This window comes from Piliocolobus tephrosceles, chromosome 16 (assembly GCF_002776525.5).
Source record: "Piliocolobus tephrosceles isolate RC106 chromosome 16, ASM277652v3, whole genome shotgun sequence".
Taxonomy (NCBI): domain Eukaryota; kingdom Metazoa; phylum Chordata; class Mammalia; order Primates; family Cercopithecidae; genus Piliocolobus; species Piliocolobus tephrosceles.
The window spans coordinates 43357869-43381211 of record NC_045449.1 but is presented as its reverse complement, the minus strand read 5'-3'; the positions used below and the strand labels follow the sequence as shown (position 1 = coordinate 43381211).

The 23343-nt window shown below is 45.5% G+C and overlaps 1 protein-coding gene and 1 non-coding gene across 5 annotated transcripts in view; both read right to left on the bottom strand.

The window, feature by feature from the left end:
- Window positions 1-22557, bottom strand: part of SPAG9 (sperm associated antigen 9) — a 163585-nt gene extending 141028 nt beyond the window's left edge. For 3 of the 4 annotated variants that reach the window (XM_023204508.3, XM_023204514.3, XM_023204511.3), the window contains exon 1: window positions 22026-22557. In XM_023204508.3, coding sequence (XP_023060276.2) covers window positions 22026-22328 — 303 coding nt within the window. In that variant the 5' untranslated portion in view covers window positions 22329-22557. The remainder of the gene's footprint in view (window positions 1-22025) is intronic. The other variant, XM_023204510.3, reaches the window with a different exon arrangement.
- Window positions 4777-4880, bottom strand: LOC111537740. Its single transcript, XR_002730101.1, has one exon. It is a non-coding gene; the product is annotated as a small nucleolar RNA U13 (small nucleolar RNA).
- Window positions 22558-23343: the final 786 nt, after the last annotated feature.

Below are 23343 nucleotides of genomic sequence, written 5' to 3'. Positions count from 1 at the left end.
AACCCCGTTTCTTTTTAAAAAACAAAAAATAAAAATAAATTTTAAAAAAGTTTAAAACAAACCAGAATAAAAGTATCAGTGGTGTTTAATATGAAAAGTTTGTCCTGCCATTAAAAAGCAAATATGCACAAAGGGGCATGTACAAAGACATTCACTGAAGGGCTATTTGTAACAGTTAAAAAGTGGAAGATAACTTAAATGTCTATCAACAGACAGTAGATAAGAAAATTATAATAGATCCATACTATGGAAAATATGTAATAGAAAACTGGTGTAGTATGTGATGATGGGAATGAAAACAGGAGAGTTGAGTGGGAAGTCTAAAATCACTAGTTAGTAATATTCCTAGTAAGTAAACAGTCCCATAGCAGAGTGGCCAGGTAGCCTTCCTTGCTCACCCACATAGGAAATAAGAGGTCTGTCTTCTGAATAAACTGAACCAGAGATTTTAGACTAGGAACATTCTAGGCACAGCCAGGCAGGTGCCAAATGACAAGTGAAATTACATGAAAGTCTGAAGTCTACATACTAAAAACAGTAACAGGGCCTCCTTCCTGCCTTCACCCAGGTTGCAATAATGTAGATAACTAGGCTTACCTACCACTCCACCAGTCACCCCTCAAAGAGATTATCCTTCTCTGGAAAAACTCAAATGTCTCTACCAAAGGACGATGGGATACTGAAATCTGGGTTCCCAAGAGGCAGTAAACTGTATCCAGGCACACAAAGCTTCCAACCCTCCTTTTTTAGTGCCTCACTTTTAAAACATGAAGAGATAATTAAGAATTATAAGGCACTTTAAGTTCTTGCCTGAAAGAGAGAAACCAAAACTATAAGAAATGAAAATGGGACTCTGAAGAAACAGACAAAACAGCAAACAAATGAAAACTATAATTAATATACTCAGGGACCACAGAAAAGTCATTGCTCCCATGAAACCAGAATAGTATGCTATTTTTTTTTTTTTTTTTTTTTTTGAGGCGGAGTCTCGCTCTGTCGCCCGGACTGGAGTGCAGTGGCCGGATCTCAGCTCACTGCAAGTTCTGCCTCCCGGGTTTATGCCATTCTCCTGCCTCAGCCTCCGGAGTAGCTGGGACTACAGGCGCCCGCCACCTCGCCCGGCTAGTTTTTTTTTTTTTTTGTATTTTTAGTAGAGACGGGGTTTCACCGTGTTAGCCAGGATGGTCTCGATCTCCTGACCTCGTGATCCGCCCGTCTCGGCCTCCCAAAGTGCTGGGATTACAGGCTTGAGCCACCGCGCCCGGCCTAGTATCCTATTTTTAAAAGTAGTGAGGAGAGAAGCAAAACAAGAAAGAACACTTGGAAATTATTAAAGTATGAATTGACGAATCCAGCACTTTTTGTCTTTTCTTATATACAAACTATACCTTAGGGTAACCAAACAGTTGATGAGGGGAAGTTTCCTCTACAAGAAAATTTAGCTGATAAATGTTGAAGGAATAACTGGATTGAAATAGCATCATTTCCCAACCCCTAATGATATAATAAGGAATACCCAGTTTTCCAGGTTGTCTCATAAATGTTTTTACACTCATGATCCAAACAAGGTTCATACATTACATTTGGATAATGTATCTCTTAAGTGTCTTTTAAACTCCAGATCCCCAAGTAATGATCCTTTTCACCTAAGTGATGATCCTATAATGGAATACTATAAAACCATTAAAAATATATAGCTATATACTTCCAGACATAGTTTGTTGCCAGTTATCAGTGAATAAAACTGAATAGGCAATTCACAGAGAAGTAGAATCACCAGTAAATGTAAAACACGCTCAAGCACACTAGTGATCTGACAAAAGCAAATTAAAATAAGAAGTGGAAGCCAGGCCAGGCGCAGTGGCTCACGCCTGTAATCCCAGCACTTTGGGAGGCCGAGGTGGGCAGATCACGAGGTCAGGAGATCGAGACCATCCTGGCTAACACTGTGAAACCCCGTCTCTATTAAAAATACAAAAAAAATTAGCCGGGCGTGGTTGGCGGGCGCCTATACTCCCAGCTACCGGGAGGCTGAGGCAGGAGAATGGCATGAACACAGGAGGCAGAGCTTACAGAGAGCCGAGATCTCGCTACTGCACTCCAGCCTGGAGGCCAGAGCAAGACTTCATCTTAAAAAAAAAAAAGAAGTGGCGGCCGGGTGCGGTGGCTCACGTCTGTAATCCCAGCATTTTGGGAGGCTGAAGGGGCAGATCATGAGGTCAGGAGTTCAAGACCAGCCTGACCAACACGGTGAAACTCCATCTCACTTGATCTTAGCCAAAAGTCAAGAAACGATGAAACCCCTTCTCTACTAAAAATACAAAAATTAGCCAGGCATGGTGGCGCATGCCTGTAGTCCCAACTAGTCGGGAGGCTGAGGCAGGAGGATCACTTGAACCTGGGAAGTGGAGGCTACAATGAGCTAAGGTCGTGCCACTGCACTCCAGCCTGTGTGACATAGTGAGACTCCATCTCCAAAAAAAGAAAAACATTTATATATATATATATATATATATATAGTGATATATATATAGTGATAAATATGTATACACATGTATAGTTATATGTGTGTGTGTGTGTGTGTATACATATATATAAGGTGGTTTCACATCTGTAATCCCAGAACTTCGGGAGGCTGAGGTGGATGGATCATTTGAGGTCAGGAGTTCAAGACCAGCCTGGAGAACATGGTAAAATCCGGACTCTACTAAAAACACAAAAACTAGCCAGACATGGAGGAGGTGTGTGCTTGTAATCCCAGCTACTTGGGAGGCTGAGGTAGCAGAATTGCTTGAACCCAGGAGGCGGAGGTTGCAGTGAGCCAAGATTGCTCCACTGCACTCCGGTCTGGGTGACACAGCGATACTCTGTCTCGGGAGGGAAGGGGAGGGGAGGGGAGGGGAGGGGGAACAGAAAAAAGTGTTGGCAAAGATATAGAAAAATAAGAAGTCTTTTCAAACTAGCTGGGCGAGGTGGCAGGCGCCTGTAGTCCCAGCTACTCGGGAGGCTGAGGCAGGAGAATGGCATGAACCCGGGAGGCGGAGTCTGCAGTGAGCTGAGATCTGGCCACTACACTCCAGCCTGGGCGACAGAGTGAGACTCCGTCTCAAAAAAAAAAAAAAAGAAGTCTTTTCTACTACTGATAGGAATATAAATCACTGCACTCCTTTGACAAGCAATGTTACCATATCCAGTTAATTTTACAAATACATATCCTAAAACCTGGCATCCTATTTCTAAAATATATACCTTTGAGAAGATCTTACACATGCACCGAATGTTACTGCAACAACGTTTGTAATATATAATGTGGTAATGAAGAATGGATAGTGGTATAGTCATGTGATAGAATACACAGCAGTTAAAAGGAAAGAATTAGATGCATATGTATATCAACATGGACAGATCAACAGATAAAAAAATAAAATGCAAGAGTATATAAGAATGTTAACAGTGTCATATTTTGAAATACATATTTGGTCTCTGACCCAGTTTCCTAACATATAATTCCTAAAATCCTTAGAATTTCCAGAGAGACGTCTTTGTATGTTAATGAGTAGATTCATGGCTGGCAGCCCCTATGTGGTAGCTTAAAGATGGGAGCTGGTCATTGGAAAGACCAAAAGCATAATTAGAGGGTTAGGACTTTCAGCCCACCCCATACAACCTCCCGGGAGGGGAAAGGGGCTGAAGGTGAAGTTGATCGCCAATGGCCAATGGTTTCATACCTACATAGTGACGCCTCCGTAAAAACTCAAAAGAACAAGGTTGAGAGATCTTCCAAATAGCTGAACACATGGAGGTTCCTGCAGGGTGACATGCACAGGGAGGGCATGGAAGCTCGGCACCACTACCCCCATACCTTGCTTTATGGATCTTTTCATCTACATCCTTTGTAACAGTAAACATAAGTGCTTCCCCAGGTTCTGTGAACCACTCAGTAAATCAACTGAACCTGAGGAGGGGGGTTGTGGGAACCCCAGTTTATAGCCAGTTGGAGACTGTACTGGACACAGAGAATTCATCAGAAATAAAAGACAGGAGCTGGGCAAGGTGGCACATAACTGTAATCCCCAGTGATTCGGAGGCTGAGGCAGGAAGACAGCTTGTACCCAGGAATTCAAGATCAGCCTGGGCAACACAGCAAGACCCTCATCTCATGAAGAAAACAAATTATAGTACCTATATTATACACACACACACACATATATATATATGGCAGGTTGGTCAGAAGCACAGGTAAAATAACCTGAGTCTTGAGATTGGCATAAGTGTTGGCGGTGGTCTTGGGGACTGAGCCCTCAAACTGTGAGATGTGACACTATCTCCAAGTAGACAGTGTCAGAATTAAGTTAGACGACATCTAGCTGGTACCTGATGCAGGACTGATTGCTTGCTGGTAGGTAAAACCACTCCCATATTTTTTATTTGTTTGCTTTTTAAGATAGGGTCTCACTCTGTTGCCTGGGCTGGAGTGCAGGTGACACAATCCCAGCTCACCGCAACCTTGACCTTCACGGCTCAAGCAATCCTCCTGCCTCAGCCTTCAAAGCAGCTGGGACTACAGGCACATGCCAACATGCTCAGTTAATTTTTGTATTTTTTATAGAGATGGGATTTCATCATGTTGCTCAGGCTGGTTTCAAACTCCTGGGCTCAAGCAATCCATCTGCCTCAGACTCCCAAAGTGCTGGGATTATAGGCATGAGCCACCGCACCTGCCCTCCCCCCACACATTTGGTCACAGAAGTCTTCTGTTTATTTTTTTTTTCCCCAGGTCTGATGGGTAATGTGCCAATGTTGTAACAAGGTTCAAGGGTGGCATATCTCACACACCTGCATGAACACCCAATCATCATGCTCATGAACTACAAAAAGAGCAAGCTGATTGTTTTTGGTGTGACAGCAGAAGAAAGGCAGTTAATGGGTTTTTTTTCCCACTCTTAAGCAATGGTTTCTGAATTAGAGGGAAGAGTGAGGCAGTTATAATCACAAACGCTCTGAGTGATTTTTTTCCAAACACACAGGCCCTGCCTAGCAGCACTTCTTCCAACCGGAGTCTCACAAGCCTGTGGGGGTAGATGGGTTTTCTTTTTTCTATTTTGAGACGGAGTTTTGCTCTTGTTGTCCAGGTTGGAGTGCAGTGGTGTGATCTCGGCTTACTGCAACCTCTGCCTCCAGGGTTCAACCAATTCTCCTGCCTCAGCCTCCCCAGTAGCTGAGATTACAGGCATCCACCACCACGCCAGACTAATTTTCTATATTTTTAGTAGAGAAGGGGTTTCTCTGTGTTGGCCAGGCTGGCCTCAAACTTCTGACCTCAGGTGATCCGCCTACCTCAGTTTCCCAAAGTGCTGGGATTACAGTCATGAGCCACCGTGCCCAGTCAGATGGGTTTAAAGAATTGGCTACTTTGGGCCAGGCACGGTGGCTCACACCAGTAATCCCAGCGACTTGGGAAGCCAAGGCGGGCGGATCACAAGCTCAGGAGATCAAGACCATCCTGGCCAACGTGGTGAAACCCGGTCTCCACTAAAAATACAAAAATTACCCGAGTGTGGTGGCATGTGCCTGTAGTCCCAGCTACTGGGGAGGCTGAGGCAGGAGAATTGCTTGAACCCAGGAGGCGGAGGCTGCAGTGAGCTGAGATCACGCCACTGCACTCCAGGCTGGGTGACAGTGAGACTCCATTTCAAAAAAAAAAAAAAAGAATATGATGTACCATTGATACAGTGAAAAAGTGGCTGGGTGTAGTGGCTCACGCCTGTAATCCCAACACTTCGGGAGACCAAGGTAGGCAGATCACCTGAGATTAGGAGTTTGAGCCCAGCCTGAACAACATGGAGAAACCCTCTCTCCACTAAAAATACAAAATCAGCCAGGCATGGTGGCGCAAGCCTGTAATCCTAGCTACTTGGGAGGATGAGGCAGAACTGCTTGAACCCAGGAGGTGGAGGTTGCGGTGAGCCGAGATAGCGCCATTGCACTCCAGCCTGGGCAATAAGAGCAAAACTCTGTCTCAAAAATAAAAAAAAAGGAAAAAAAAACAGTGAAAAAGTAGTAAGTTCAAAGTAACTTGTGACATCATCTCAGCACTCAAAAAGTTTCAGATTTTGAAGCATTTCAGATTTCAGATTTTCAGATTAGGAATGCTCTACCTGTGCTATGATGTTTGCTACATCAGTCAAGTGATGCCTTACTTTGTTATGCAGTTTTGTGCTTCTGTAGGTATATGGCCAACATCTTATATTTCTGACTTTAATTTATAGATCTTCAATCCCAACACTCTGGTTTTTGCTTCAACACTTGACTCTGTTATGAAAATATTCTTCTATTAATAAAAAAAAAAAATCACTAGAAATTGTTACCTTAAAAAAGAACCGGCCGGGCGTGCCTGTAATCCCAGCACTTTGGTAGGCCGAGGAAGGTGGATCACCTAAGGTCAGGAGTTCGAGACCAGCCTGGGCAAAAAGGCAAAACCCTGTCTCTACTAAAAATAAAAATTAGCCAGGCGTTGTGGAATGTGCCTGTAATTCCAGCTACCCAGGAGCCTGAGGCAAGAGAATCACTTGAACCTGGGAGGCAGGAGTTGCAATGAGCCGAGATTGCGCCACTGTACTCCAGCCCGAGCAACAGAGCAAGACTCTGTCTCCAAAAAGAAAAATAAAAAATTAAATAAAATAAGGGTAAATAAGCACTTTGCCCTTAAATGCTTATTCAGTATGTCAAGATAACAAACTTTAATGCTTGAGACATTTAATTTGGCTGTTTAGAAGTCTGTTTAATTCCTGGCCCTTGGCTAGGTTAATTAAGGATGGTTAAAACTGAGCCAATTACAGACTGAATTCCTAACCCAAGATAAAAGTATTTTTTAAAGAGTTAAAACTAGGGTCGGGCACAGTGGCTCATGCCTATAATCCCAGCACTTTGGGAGGCCAAGGTGGGCAGACGGCTTGAGCCCAGAAGTTTCAGACCAGCTTGGGCAACATGGTGAGACTCTGTCTCTACAAAAAATACAAAAATTAGCTGGACATGGTGGTGTCTGGCCTGATGCCTATAATACTTGTGACAGTGCCTGTAGTACCTTAGTACCTGCTACTCGGGAGGCTGAGGTGGAAGGATCACACGAGACTGGAAGTCAAGGCTGCAGTGAGCCATAATCATGCCACTGCACTCCAGTCTAGGACAGAGAGACCCTGTCTTCAAAAAAAAAAAAGGCCAGGTGCAGTGGCTCACACCTGTAATCGGGCACTTTAGGAGGCCAAGGCGGGAGGATTACCTGAGGTCAGGTTTGAGACCAGCATGACCAACATGGAGAAATCCTGTCTCTACTAAAAATACAAAATTAGCCAGGCATGGTGGCACATGCCTGTAATCCCAGCTAATTGGGAGGCTGAGGCAAGAGAATCACTTGAACCCGGGGGACAGAGGTTGCAGTAAGCCGAGCTCATGCCATTGTACTGCAGCCTGGGTAGCAAGAGCAAAACTCCGTCTAAAAAACAAAAGTTAAAACTAAACAAAGCCAAAAATGAGTGTGTAATTTCTGCCAAATGTGTCCCAAATCACATCAAACAAGTTCAAGTGGACTATTTTCATACGGAAACCACAGGCAATCATCTTTTTAAAAGTTACCCTTACGGGCTGGGCACGATGGCTCATGCCTATAATCCCAGCACTTTGGGAGGCCAAGGCAGGCAGATCACAAGGTCAAGAGATCGAGACCATCCTGGCCAACACGGTGAACCATCATCTCTACTAAAAATACAAAAATTAGCTGGGCTTGGTGACGCGCAACTGTAGTACCAGCTACTTGGGAGGCTGAGGCAGGAGAATCGCCTGTACCCGGGAGGCAGAGGTTACAGTGAGCCGAGATTGCGCCACTGCACTCTAGCCTGAGCGACAGTAAAATTCTGTCTCAAAAAAAAAAAAAAAAATTACCCTTCTGGTTTTATAAAAGTCTGGTTTGATCCTACACTTTGAAAAACCCGCTTAACCTTTAAAAAGGTATTTGTTTTGCCATTATCTGATGCCTGGCAAAAAATAAAAGTAGAAAACAAACAAAAAAGGTACTTGTTTCTGACAGGTAGCAGTAACAAAACGTGGCTAGGCTAGAACAGGTAACTGAAAGAAAATTCAAATTGAGAAGCTCATAATTAAAAACAGAAATTTGATTTATACCATAATAGTCTTTTGGGGGGGGCGGGGGGGACAGAGTTTCAATATTGTTGCCCAGGCTGGAGTGGAATGGAGCAATCTCAGCTCACTGCAACCTCCGCCTCCCAGGTTCAAGCGATTCTCCTGTCTCAGCCTCCAGAGTAGCTGGGATGACAGGCGCCTACCACCATGCCTGGCTAATTTTTTGTATTTTTAGTAGAGACAGGGTTTCACCATGTTGGCCAGGCTGGTCTCAAACTCCTGACCTCAGGTGATCCACCATCCCTGGCCTCCCAAAGTGCTGAGATTACAGGCGTAAGCCACTGTGCCTGGCCTATACCATAATAGTCTAGCAGAGGCTTTTAACCAACATGGATTTCCATGCCCCAAAAATAATTGTTTATTTTTCTTTAGAATAAATGTTTTCTTCAGAAATAAATGTTATTTTACTAACCATTTTATCTGTTACTCTAAGGTACTGCTGAATCCTGATTAGAAAGGTCTAACATGGGCCATGCACAGTGGTTCACATTTGTAATCCTAGCACCTTGAGAGGCCAAGGCGGGCGAACTGCCCAAGCTCAGGAACTTGATACCAGAGTGGGTAACATGGTGAAACCCTGTCTCTAAAATACAAAATACTAAAATACAAAAAATTAGCCAGGCATGGTGGCACACACCGGTAGTTCCAGCTACTTGGAAGTCTGAGGCACGAGAATCGCTTGAACCTAAGGGCCAGAGGTTACAGTGAGCTGAGATCACAACACTTCCAGCCTGTTATCCAGCCTGGGTGACAGCGTGAGACTTTGTCTGCAAAAAAAAAAAAAGAAAGAAAGAAAGAAAAAAATAGAAATGTCTAACATAAGAGACTAAACAAAGAGTTAAAATTAAGTTTTGGCACTCAATCTTCATTTGTATGGAAATTTTTTTTTTTTTTGAGGTGGAGTCTCACTGTGTCACCCAGGCTGCAGTGCAGTGGCATGACCTTCGTTCACTGCAACCTCCACCTCCTGGGTTCAAGTGATTCTCATGCCTCAGCCTCCCCAGTAGCTGGGATTACAGGTGTACATCACCACACTTGGCTAATTTTTTGTATTTTTAGTACAAATGGGGTTTTACCACGTTGGCCAGGCTGGTCTTGAACTCCTGACCTCAAATGTACTGCTCGTCTTAGCCTCCCAAAGTGCTGGGATTACAGGCAGGAGCCACTGTACCCAGCATTATTAATATTATCACTATTATTTTTAGAGATGGGGTCTTGCTATATTGCCCAGCTGGCCTTGAATTCCTGGGCTCAATCTCTTTTGGGTAGCTGGGACTTCAGGCGTGTGTCGCTATACCCACCTTGAATTCCTACAATACTTCTGAAAGTAATCCCAATGATCTTAACATTTAGATTTTTTAAATGCATAAATATATATAGAATAGTATGTGTATAACAATGTAAGTAAAGTATCTGAAATAAGTCTGAAATAATTACATCCAGGAGAAGTCATGGTTTTTCTGTATATGCAAAAGTGAAAGGACTTATTGAAAAACTTTTTGGAAGTTTTAGCATAACTTGGCACCAGAAGTAAGAACAATAATTTGAATGCACAAAGAGAACTTGAAATCTGACCTTTAACATAGTCATCCATCCAACCAACAAATTTCTGTTAATTATCTACTGCATCCTAGTTGGTGGGAGAATAAAAGCAACAGGTTACTTTGACATAGCATTGAAAGTGATATAAGAAGGCAAGAGGACTGTAAGCTGTGGAAGGATACAAAATGTGCCCAATCCACACTCGGTTGTTAAGGCTTTCCAGAATTGAAACCTGAAAGATAAATAAAATTAGGCAACAGAAAAGAAGAGAAAGTGAGTGCAAAGCAAAGGGACAGCTTTTAGGAAGGCCTGGAGAGAGAATACTTTTTGCAAACCAAACTCAAAATGTTCAGTATGGCTCAAAAAGAAACAGATGAAACTGACAAGATTGGGGCAGCCAGATCACAAGGTCTTGTATGTTAGGAACTTAAGTCATTTTCAAGAGCTTTAGAAAGAGCAACTGGCCAGGCACGGGTGCCTCACATCTGTATTCTCAGCATTTTGAGAAGCTGAAGTGAGAGGACCACTTGAGCTCAGGAATTCGAGAAAAAGCCACTAAGGGCTTGTGGAATGATCTGATCAGATTTCCATTTTGGAGAGACTGGCGGTGTATAGGTTGGCCGTACTGGAAGCAGAAAAATCAGTTATGGACTAGTTTTAGTTGTCCATTCATCTATTCAGAAAAATTTCCCTGGCACTTTCTATGTGCTAGGTACTGGGATATACGGGTGAATGACAAACTTCCAGGTCTATGGAGTTTGCATTCAGGCTGAGAGATATTGGTGGCCTGTACCAGAGTAGTATAAATGGATTTAGAAAGTAATGAGATTCCAGCAACATTTAAAAGTTGAAAACAAAGGAAAGTAGCAATGGGAATGACGAAGAGTTAGGGATGGTAACCTGATTTCTGGCCAGGTAGATGGTGGTATCATTCAAGAAGATAGGGAACAAAAGAGAACCAGATTTGGGAGATAAGTTCAGTTTTGGACACATTGGGAGATATTCACGCCTAGTAAACAATCATAAGATGAATGTGAAACTCCAGAGAGAGATCTGGCCTTAAAGTTCTTAGCAGGCTATCAGTTCCATGAGTAAACAATCATAAGACGAATCTGAAACTCCAAAGACAGATCTGGCCTTAAAGTTCTTAGCAGGCTATCAGTTCCATGAGAGAAGGACTTTGTCTGTTTTACTCACCACTGTATGCCCAATGGGCACAGTATCAGGCACATAGTTGGCACTCAATGAAAGTATCTGTAAGGCTGGGCCAATGAAAGTATCTGTAAGGCTGGGCGTGGTGGCTCACACCTGTAATTCTAGCACTTTGGGAGTCCGAGGCGGATGGATCACCCAAGGTCGCAAGTTCAAGACCAGCCTGACCAAAATGGAGAAACCCCATCTCCACTAAAAATACCAAATTAACCAGGTGAGGTGGCACATGCCTGTAATCCCAGCTACTCCAGAGCTGAGACAGGAGAATCGCTTGAACCCAGGAGGTGGAGGTGATGGTGAGGTGAGATCGTGCCATTGTACTCCAGCCTGGGCAACAAGTGTGAAACCCCATCTCAAAAATAAATAAATAAGTAAATAAATAATATCTGTTAGATGAGTGGGTTAAACATTTTGGAATAATCAACAAATGGCAAATTGAACCCCTGGGAATAGAGGACCTTAGAAAAAATGCCCAGGAGTACAACATTCATCTGAGTAAGAGGAATCCACAGAATGGTCAGGTAGGTAAGAGGAAAGCCAAGGAATTTCAAAGTCAAAAAACCTAAATATAATGTTTCTCAGAGGAAGAAGTAGCCAAAAAACACTGCTGAGACATCAAGTATGAGAAGGAATAAGATAGAAAACAAGAAAGGCATTTATGAGAACTTTTCTGAATGTTCAAGAATGAGTAGGAGACAATCTGAATATGTATCTAAAGTTTCAGATCCAAATAATTATCTTATAAGATAAAATGAATTATTTGCTGCAAGAGCAGCTTAACCTTTTTTCTTCCCTTTTATTCCCCAGTAGCTTGAAAAAACACTTAAAGCTTAACCTTTATTAACTTGTTTATTCCATCTAAAGTGCCTACCTCTTCACTGCTGCTTGCTTGGTTAAAAAAACTAAAATTATGGCCGGGCACAGTGGTTCATGTCTGTAATACCAGCACTTTGGGAAGCAGAGGCAAGAGGATCACTTGAGGCCAGGAGTTCGAGGCCATCCTGGGCAACACAGCAAGATCCCCCCAACTCTACAAACGCGCACGCGCGCACACACACACACACACACACACACACTAGCTGGGCATGATGGCATACACCTGTAGACCCAGCTACTCAGGAGGTTGAGGTAAGAGAATCATTAAAGCCCAGGAATTCTAGGCTACAGTGAGCTATGATCACTCACTCCACTGCACACCAGCCTGGGTGACAGAGCAAGACCGTGTCTCAAAATAAATAGATAAGAAAAATAAAATTTTAAAAAACTTTTAAGTAAAATAAAGTGTCTGCCACTCTAGTCTTTATCCCATCACCCTGTTTATTTCCCGCATGGCATCTGTCACCATCTGTAATTAACTGGTTTGCTTATTGTTTATTGCAATGTGAACTCCAAGAAAACATGGGCTACCTTCCCTGTCTGTTCCATTAGTGGCTACATCCCAAGGGCTTAGAACAGTGCCTTGCTCTGCCAGGCGGGGTGGCTCACACCTGTAATCCTAGCACTTTGCGAGGCGAAGGCAGGTGGATCACATGAGGTCAGGAATTCGAGATCAGCCTGCCAACATGGTGAAACCCTGTCTCTACCAAAAATACAAAACTTAGCCAGCTGTGGTGGTGGGTGCCTGTAATCCCAGCTACTCAGGAAGCTGAGGTGGGAAAATCACTCGAAACTGGGAGGCGGAGGTTGTAGTGATCCGAGATCAAGCCACTGCACTCCAGTCTGGGCAACAGAGCAAGACTCCATCTTAATTTAAAAAAAAAAAAAAAAAAAAGGCCGGATGCAGTGGCTCACGCCTGTAATCCCAGCACTTTGGGAGGCTGAGGCTGGCGGATCACAGGGTCAGGAGTTCAAGACCAGACTAGCCAATATGGTGAAACCCCGTCTCTATTAAAAATACAAAAAGTAGCCAGGCATGGTGGTGTGCACCTGTAGTCCCAGCTACTTGGGAGGCTGAGGCAGAAGAATCGCTTGAACCCGGGAGGCAGAGGTTGCAATGAGCCGAGATCCCGCCACTACACTCCAGTCTGGGTGACAGAGTGAGACTCGCCTCAAAAAAAAAACAAAGAAAAGGCAAGGCGCGGTGGCTCATACCTGTAATCCCAGCACTTTGGGAGGCCAAGGTGGGCAGATTACAAGGTTAGGAGTTCGAGACCAGCTTGGCCAACATGGTGAAACCCCATCTCTACTAAAACTACAAAAATTAGCTGGGCATAGTGGCACACGCCTGTACTCCCAGCTACTCAGGAGGCTGAAGCAGGAGAATTGCTTGAACCCAGGAGGTGGAGGTTGCAGTGAGCCAAGATCACGCCACTGCACTCCAGCCTGCGCAACAGAGCAAGACTCCATCTCAAAAAAAAGCTTAAACAAAAAAGGCAATAATAGACAGGGCATGGTGGCTCACACCTGTAATCTCAGTTACTTGGGAGGCCAAGGTAGGAGGATAGCTTGAGCCTATGAGGTTGAGGCTATAGTGAGCTGTGATTGCAACACTGCCCTCCAGCCTGGGCAACAGCATGAGACTGTCTCAATAAAAAAGGGAGGTGGGGGCAATAATAGAATCCAGAATCAGGCCTGTACCCCAAAGGAAATCTTATCAGCAGGTAAAAGAATTTCTCAGGCTCTATAACCCTGGCAGAGCAGGTAAACAAGTCAGAAACAAGATATCCTGGAAATGATAAAAGTAAAAAAAAAATAAAAAAAAAGATGGCCATGGGGCAGTGGCTGGCACTGGTTATCCCAGCATTTTGGGAGGCTGAGGCAAGCAGGTCACCTGAGGTCATAAGTTCAAGCCCAGCATGGTCAACATGGCGAAACCCCGTCTCTACTAAAAATACAAAAATTAGTTGGGTATGGTGGCGGGCACCTGTAGTCCCAGCTACTCAGAGGCTGAGGCACGAGAATCACTTGAACCCAGGAGGTGGAGGATGTGGTGAGATGAAATTGTGCCACTACACTCCAGCCTGGGTGACAAAGTGAGACTCTGTCTCAAAAAAAAAAAAAAAAAAAAAAAAAAGTTACTAGCAAAAATATTAAATGTAGGGTCAGTTTTTGTATTTCTATATCTCAAAGTTTCAAAAAGGGGAAAAACTTATTTTCGTTTTGAGACAGGGTCTTGCTCTGTCATCCACAGCAAGTAGTACAGTATGCCAGAGTACAGTGGCACAATCGGGGCTCACTGCAACCTCGAACTCCTGTCAGGCTCAAGGGATCCTCCCACCTCAGCATCTCGAGTAGCTGGAGCCACAGGTGTATACCACCACACCTGGCTAATTTTTCTATTTTTTGTAAAGATATGGTCTCACTATGTTGCCCAGGCTGGTCTGGAACTCTGGGGCTCAAGCTATCCTCCTTCCTTGGTCTCCTAAACTGCTAAGATTATAAGCATGAGCCACTGTGCCTGGTCCATAACAGTTTTTACGTAATAATTTTATTTATTTATTTTGAGACAGAGTTTCACTCTTGTTTCCCAGGCTGGAGTGCAATGGCATGATCTCGGCTCACTGCAACCTCCGCCTCCCAGGTTCAAGCGATTCTCCTGCCTCAGTCGCCTGAGTAGCTGGGATTACAGGCATGCACCACCACGCCCGGCTAATTTTATATTTTTAGTAGAGACAGGGTTTCTCCATGTTGGTCAGGCTGCTCTCGAACTCCTGACCCCAGGTGATCCGACCGCCTCAGCCTCCCAAAGTGCTGGGATTACAGGCGTTAGTTACCACACCTGGTCCTGTAAATGTTCTCAAACATAAATAATATGGTGGTTATATGGCAGAATATTCTCATTTTTTAGGAGATAAATATGTTAAGTCCCAAGGCAAAGTATCATAATGTCTGTAATTTAAATAAGTTAAGTACTGAGGGGCAAAGAATCATAATGTCTGCAATTTAAAATGGTTCAGCAATTAAATGTGTATGTGTGTGTATGTGTATCTACACCCATACATCCACATATACAGACAAATAAAACAATGACTGAATCCATACAGTGGGTATACAAATGACAAATACACTTTCCATTTTTCTATATGTTTGAAAGTTTTCCTAATAAAAAGTTGGGGGGGTGGCAGAATTACTGAAAAAGTGTACTAATCTTAAAAAAAAAAAAAAAAAAGCCTGGGCGACAGAGCGAGACTTCGTCTCAAAAAAAAAAAAAAAAAAAAAAGCCCTAGCTGGACGCGGTGGCTCATGCCTGTAATCCCAGCACTTTGGGAGGCCGAGGCAGGCAGATCACTTGAGCTCACAAATTCGAGATCAGCCTGGGCAACATGGTGAAACCCCATCTCTACAAAGTATCAAAAATTAGCTGGGCATGGTGGTGCACACCTGTAGTCCCATCTACTTGGAAGGCTGAGACGGAACGATGGCTTGAGCCCAAGAGGCAATGGCTGCACTGAGCCAAGATCATACCACTGCACTCCAACCTGGGCCAGACCTTGTCTCAAAAAAAAAAACATAAAATAAAATTCTATACCCTCAACTCAGCACTTCTCTATTACATTAATATATAAATTCCCATGGTTCAGTTCAAACATTTTTGGGTGTGCCTATTATGCCAAACTACTGAACGCTGTAATTCTTAAGAAAATAAAACACAGTATGGCTGGGTGCGGTGGCCCATGCCTGTAATCCCAGCACTTTGGGAGGCTGAGATGTGAGGATCATCTGAGCCCAAATGTTCAAGATCAGCCTGGGCAACATGGGAAACCCATTTCTACAAAAAATACAAAAATTAGCCAGACATGGCAGCATGATCCTCTAGTCCCAGCTATTTGGGAGGTTGAGACAGGAGGATCATTGAACCCCAGAGGCAGAGGGTGCAGTGAGCTGGGATCACACCACTGCACTCTGGCCTGGGCAACAGAGTGAGATCTCATCTCAATCAATCAATCAAAAAATCTATAAAAATATAAAAATATGTGTTTTTTAGGCCGGGTGCGGGGGCTCATGCTTGTAATCCCAGCACTTTGGGAGGCCGAGGCAGGTGGATCACCTGAGGTCAAGAGTTTGAGACCAGCTGGGACAACACGGTGAAACCCCATCTCTATTAAGAATACAAAAATTAGCTGGGCGTGCTGGCGCGTGCCTATAATCCCAGATACTCGGGAGGCTGAAGCAGGAGAATCGCTTGAACCTGGGAGGTGGAAGTTACAGTGATTTGAGATCATGCCACTGCACTCCAGCCTGGGTGACAGCACAAGACTCTGTCTCAAAAATAAAGTTTTTTTAAAATGGGCTGGGCACGGTGGCTCATGCCTGTAATCTCAGCACTGTGGGAGGCCAAGGTGGGCGGATCACAAGGTCAGGAGTTCAAGACCAGACTGGCTAATGTGGTGAAACCCCATCTCTACTAAAAGTACAAAAAGTAGCTGGGCATGGTGATGCACGCCTATAATCCCAGCTACTCAGGAGGCTGAGGCAGGAGAATTGCTTGAACCCAGGATGCAGAGGTTGCAATAAGCCAAGATTTTGCCTCTGCACCCCAGCCTAGGCGACAGAGCACAAGATTCAGTCTCAAAAAACAAATAAAATTTAAAACTAAAATATCAAGTGTGGGCCAAGTGTGGTGGCTCACATCTGTAATCCCAGCACTTTGGGAGGTTGAGGCAGATGGATCACTTGAGGTCAGGAGTTTGAGACCACCCTGGCCAACATGGTGAAACCTGTCTCTACTGAAAATACAAAAATTAGCCGAGTGTAGCGGTCCACACTTGTAATCCCAGCCACTCGGGCAGCTAAGGCAGGAGAATTGCTTGAACCTGGGAGGTGGAGGTTGCAATGAGCTGGGATCATGCCACTGCCCTCTAGTCTGGGCGACAGAGTGAGACTCTGTCTCAAAAAAAAAAAAAAAAAAATGAATGAGAACACTAAAACAAGAACAATGAATGTCAATACTTCTATTTTCCTGCCCATGAGTCTTATGGGTTCCATGTTCATACACTTTCAAAGATAAGAAGTGTCAAAAGTCGGCTGGACACTGTGGCTTACGCCTGTAATCCCAGCACTGTGGAAGGCCGAGGTGGGCGGATCACGAGGTCAGGAGATCAAGACCATCCTGGCTAACACGGTGAAACCCCGTCTCTACTAAAAATACAAAAAAATTAGCTGGGCGTGGTGGCGGCCGCCTGTAGTCCCAGCTACTCAGGAGGCTGATGCAGGAGAAAGGCGTGAACCCAGGAGGCGGAGCTTGCAGTGAGCCAAGACTGCACCATTGCACTCTAGCCTGGGCAACAAGAGCAAAACTCCACCTCAAAAAAAAAAAAGAAAAAGAAAATGAAAGAAGATGGTGCATCTTCATTTTTATGTGCAATCTCCCTCTATCAAATGATGTTAAATGAGCTCTCACTTTGAGAATAACGGTGATAACATACAAGACCCACAGAATCACTAGGAACTAAATTCCAAAAGAAAAGATTCTTTAAACTCGTATGTCTACTTTTCAGAAGTTTCTTTTTTTTTTTTTTGAGAGGGAGTCTCACTCTATTGCCCAGGCTGGAGTATAGTGGCACGATCCCAGCTCACCGCAACCTCCACCTCCCAGGTTCAGGCAATTCTTCTGCCTCAGTCTCCCCAGTAGCTGGGATTATAGGCATCCGCTGCCATACCCGGATAATTTTTGTATTTTTAGTAGACAGGGTTTCACCATGTTGGCAAGGCTGGTCTCACACTCCTGACCTCAAGTGATCTGTCTGCCTTGGCCTCCCAAAGTGCTGGGATTATAGATGTGAGCCACCACACCTAGCCCTCTTTTTAAAATTAAAGCAAATTATGCCTATTTTAAAAGAATCAGAAGTTGCAGAAAACCCCTAACATATCCAGTTATAACCTCTCTCTCCAGATCATTTTGTATCCAGATTTTTACTTTAAAAAGTCACTGGGCTGGGCACAGTGGCTCACCCCTGTAAGTCCCAACACTTTGGCAGGATCCACAAGGCAGGAGGATCACTTGAGCCCAAGAGTTCCAGACCAGACTGGGCAACATAGTGAGACCTTGTCTCTATAAAAAATTAAATTAGCCAGTGTGGTGATGCATGCCTGTAGTCCTAGCTACTCAGGAGGCCAAGGCCAGAGGATAACTTGAGCCCAAGAGATTGAGGCTGCAGTGAGCTGTGACTGTGCCACTACACCCTAGCCTAGGTGATTGAGTGAGACTCTGTCTCCAAAAAGAATTTAAATTTAAAAGTCACTGACTTAAAAATAAATTATTCAATAGGTTCACAGGGCTTATTCTGGACAGAGTCAACAGGATGTTCTGGCTGAAAAAGTCAAATTTAAACAGAGTAGAAAGTGAGGAGCTAGCTATGTAAAACTCTAAGGAGAGCATTCTAGAGCATGGGCAAAGGCATCCGATGGGTCTTGGTTAAAGAATGGAGAGGTGTGTCGCAGGCAGCCCAAAGGAGAGAGTGACGGGCATAAGATGATGGATTTCTTGATTGGCATCTGAAACAGGTCCAAATCTATCTAAAATTAGCCCTTCTTTAGGTCGTTTTTAAAGAATCCCAAAAACAGCAGACTAGCTCCACACTAAAAATTCAAATAAAAGCAAAGAAAAAAGTCAGAAGGTATTCAAAATATGTCCTATCAATATAAAGATTAAATTTCTGATGCCTTGCTGAGAATTCCTGTAAGCAAGAGATTATAGCACCTCACACACTCCTAAAACATTCTCACTATTTACATACCCACCGAAGTTTCCACAAAGGTGCTCAGAATTTACTTTACTCTCTCTGGTGATGGGTAATTTCCTTGTTTTCAAATCATTTTTGCTGTAAATACGCTGAGGCACTTACTTTTTGCTGTAATAGACTCTTGGTCTCCACATTAAATACACAAACAGGCCAGCACAGTGGCTCATGCCTATAATCCTAGCACTTTGGGAGGCCGAGGCAGGCGGATCATGAGGTCAAGAGACTGAGCCCATCCTGGCTAAAATGGTGAAACCCCATCTCTACCAAAAATACAAAAAAAATTAGCTGGGCATGGTGGCACAGGCCTGTAATCCCAGCTACTCGGGAGGCTGAGGCAGGAGAATCGCTTGAACCTAGGAGGCGGAGGTTGTAGTGAGCCAAGATTGTGCCACTGCACTTCAGCCTGGGCGACAAAGCGAGACTCTGTCTTTATTAAAAAAAAAAAAAAAAGGGCACAAAGCACTCACAGAAAACTAAACACAGAATTCACTCTACATATTGGCCAAAGGGAGACAATTTCTGGATACTGAGCAACACACGATTTATGACCTTACATGAAAACCGATGGCTGGGCCCGCGGTGGCTCACACCTGCCAGCCCAGCACTTTGGAAGGCTGAGGTGGGCAGACTGCCTAAGCTCAGGAGTTCGAGACCAGCCTGGGCAACATAGTGAAATCCCAACTCTGTTAAAATACAAAAAAATATATATATATTAGCCGGCTAGGGTGGCATGTGCCTGTAGTCCCAGCTACTCGGGAGGCTGAGGCAAGAGAACTGCTTGAACCCGGGAGGCAGTGAGCCAAGATCGTGCCACTGCACTCCAGCCTGGCGACAGAGAGAGACTGTCTCAAAAGGAAAGAAAAAGAAAACTGATAACAAGACGTGTTTATGTTTGTGGCCTGGGAGTTGGCTCATTTAGCATTTCATAAATATTCTCTGTTCTCAGGTCATGACACTTTGCCCAATGGTTTCACTGCGGAGAATTTATAGATGTGACTGAAAAAATATAAACTACAAATAAATTCACTGGATAATCTATTTTTTTAAAGTCATTTACTTAAGAAATTAATATGGAACCCAGAGTCTAGCAGTCGGTCAGTTTTGTTTTCTGATTCTGCAACCTGTGGCATATGGTTTTCTTGGCACGTGTGACCTTGGCATTTTGCCTATATTTACACAGACTGACAGGAGTTTAAGGCTGGAAGGAGCATTTATTTTACGTGAGGTAAAAGGTCATGTCAGGCTTGCTTGTCACCTGTGTGTACATGTGGTTAATTCCCAGTCACTTCCATGTATATCCACACACTGGCAAGGGCCAGTGAGCATGAAGCAGCAGCAAGCCCTCTCAGAAGCAGCACTTGACCTCTGTTCTATAAAGAGTGCTAACAAACAAGTGGAAATTTTGATCCTATCATTATTTGGTTTTTCATCCCATCCTTCCCTATATGAAAGGAAAAGCTCTTGAAATAGTCCATTCTGGCGGGGCGCAGTGGCTCACGCCTGTAATCCCAGCACTGACATGGTCAGCCCCAGGCCAAAGTGGGCAGATCACTTGAGGTCAGGAGTTCAAGACCATCCTAGGCACCATGGAGAAATACCGTCTCTACTAAAAACAAAAATTAGCGGGGAGTGTTGTCCCAGCTACTTAGGAAGCTGAGGCATAAGAATCGTTTGAACCAGGGAGGCAGAGGCTCACAGGGAGGCAGAGGTTGCAGTGAGCCAAGATCACTCCACTGCACTCCACCCTGGGCAACAGAGTGAGACTATGTCTCAAAAAAAAAAAAAAAAAAAGAGTCAATTTTGTTTGGCAAATTCAATACCATTCCCTTGAGAAAACTGGATCCCACAATCAGAACTAAAAATCATCACCACAGTCAAGCTTATAAAAAAGGAAAAGGGCCGGGCGCGGTGGCTCAAGCCTGTAATCCCAGCACTTTGAGAGGCCGAGACGGGCGGATCACGAGGTCAGGAGATCGAGACCATCCTGGCTAATATGGTGAAACCCCGTCTCTAATAGAAAATACAAAAAACTAGCCGGGCGACGAGGCGGGCGCCTGTAGTCCCAGCTACTCGGGAGGCTGAGACAGGAGAATGGCGTGAACCCGGGAGGTGGAGCTTGCAGTGAGCTGAGATCCGGCCACTGCACTCCAGCCTGGGCGGCAGAGCAAGACTCCGTCTCAAAAAAAAAAGGAAAAGAACTATTTAACCAGATGCAAAGGTATACATGACAAAACAAAACAAAAATTTTTAATGGTGTTACTATTCAGTGTTAGGAAAGGAGCTACAAATCTCACATCCTAAAAACTCTTCAAGTCTTTCTGAAAAATACCATGTCATTCCTTCAATAGTTATTTCGCCTCCTTTGATCACCATGTATTTAACTAGGTGTACTAGGTGCTTGAGAAACAAAAATAGGACACTTCACCTGCCTTTGATAAGGTCCACAGAAATAACGCCAATGCAGGCTGAAAGCTAAAATCCTTGTCACTCTCAAAAGCCAAGGACCTATCACTTGCACCCTAGAACTCCAAAAGGTTCGCAGAGTCGAGGTGAGGGCGCCCAGGTCACTGCTCAGGTGCTAGAGTTAACAGGCGGCTAAATGCACGTATAAACAGCAGTCTGAGAAGGAAACTCAGACGGAAAAAGTGTTGTCAACTGTCACCTACATCTTCCCAACCCCGCCCCCCAATCCTTTTTATAAATAAATGGAGAGTTTCTGAAGGGAACTGTCCAAGGTTACCTCCTGATACTGTGGAATGCTCTGGTTTGGGATACCCACGAAATTGTTGATATATTTATTGAGTACTGCCACACAACATCTAAAAGTTGACAAAGTGTCAACCAAGGCACATAGAACATAAAATAAGACCTCTTTCTTAACAAGATTAAAACGTCAAGAAGAAACTGACCGAAAGAGGGAGATCTCTAACTTCCCAAAGCAAGGCAACCCCCTGGAAAGGTACTGGAACTAGCGGAAGTTACATATCCAGGACAGAAGTGTCCCCCTCCCCAGGGGTAAAACTTTGAACCGCCATCTGACTATCCCACGGTGGTCGGAAACTTCCCTCAACAACAAGAAGCAACCAGACACCCAACAATCTCCGCCCTTGGCTAACCCCATGTGTCCTCAGGCCAGGCTATCGCTTCCTCCCCGGGCCCTGCCTCCTCCATCTCGCTCCCTTCCCAGGACACTCAGTAGCCGGCCTCGGCTTCCAACGCCGGCCTGGGTCCCGGGGTACCTGGAGGCCGCCGGGCTCGGTCCCGGGGGGCATCGGCCTCAGGCCCGCTCTCCAGGAGGCCCATCGCGCCTCTAGTCCCCGACCGGGCCGCGACCCCCACCCTGACCGCCCTCGGGGACGGATCCCGCGGCCCCCGCCCTGCCGCCGGCCTCACCTCCTCGGCGTGCTTGCGCAGCGCCTTCTCCCGCTCGTACTGGGTGATGAGCTGCTCGTTGTCGTCCCGCAACAGCTCCAGCTCCACCTGGTGCTCCTGGTCCTGCGCGAACACCGAGTCCAGGTTCTCCAGTACGGCCACCACCAGCGGCATCAGCTCCTTGACCACCTCCTCGTCGTAACGCCCGATGAGCCGCTCGAACTCGCGGTAGATGGAGCCGGCCAGGCCGGACACCCGCTCCGACATCACGGCCCCGGAGCCGCCGGGTTCCTCCTGATACACCACACCGTCCTCCAGCTCCATGGTGGCAAGCGGGCGGGCGGGCGGCCCGGGGCGTCGCCGGCTGAGGGGCGGCACCGGCCCGCACGGGACTGGCCCGGCTCGGGCTGGGAAGGGGACTAGGGCTGGAGCCCGGGCCGGGGCTGGGGCTGGGCCCGGCGGGGTGGGGGTCGGGGCCGGAGGAGGGGAGGGGTGGCGTGTGCGCTCTCACCCCAACTGCCGCTGCACCAACTGCCGGGGCGGCCGGGCCGCGCGCGCCATACGTCATCCGCGGGGCGGGGCTGGCGACGCGTCGGCCCGATGGGCGGGGCGCCGCGGGAGGCCAGGCGCGGCCGGGGGCGGGGCCATGCGTCTTCGGGCGCCGGCGGAGGAAGCCGTGGCGTCAACACCCGGCGCCGCGAGAACTATGCGGGCGCCAATGGGAATGACTGCGGTCGCAGGGTGGGGAAAGTGTCCATCCACGGCGGGATTCGCGGGGCGGGTCCCAGGGGAAAGGGAGGGGTTCGGGAAGAGTGACGAGTTAACTTCGCTGGCATTTCTATGGATTTTTAAAGCTCACAAAGCACCTTCTCACTTTATCCCCACAACAGGCGTAAAGCGGCACATGTTTGGACCTCGTTTCACAGACAAAGAAACTAGGCCCAGAAAAGTGGTAGTGCTCTCAAGGTCACGCCCCTGGAACGGGAAACGGACTGAGTCGGGACTCAAACCAGTTCTCCAGATTGAGAATTCCGGGCTCCGAAAAAAATGGGAAACAGAAAAGGAGGGGAAAAAACCATAACCAGGGTCTACCTAACTGGAAAGGTGGTCTCGACTAGAATAGGGCTGTTTTGTGCTATGAAAGAGCAAGGGTGAGATGAGGGGAAATTGGAGTTACTGCTAATAGGTATGGGATTTCCTTTTGGGATAATGAAAGTGTTCTAAAAATTGATTATAGTGATGAATACACACAACTCTAAATATGCTAAAAGACATTCAACTTTACACGGTAAGTGAGTGAATCATATGGCGTGTGAATTATATCTCAAGTTACTAAAAA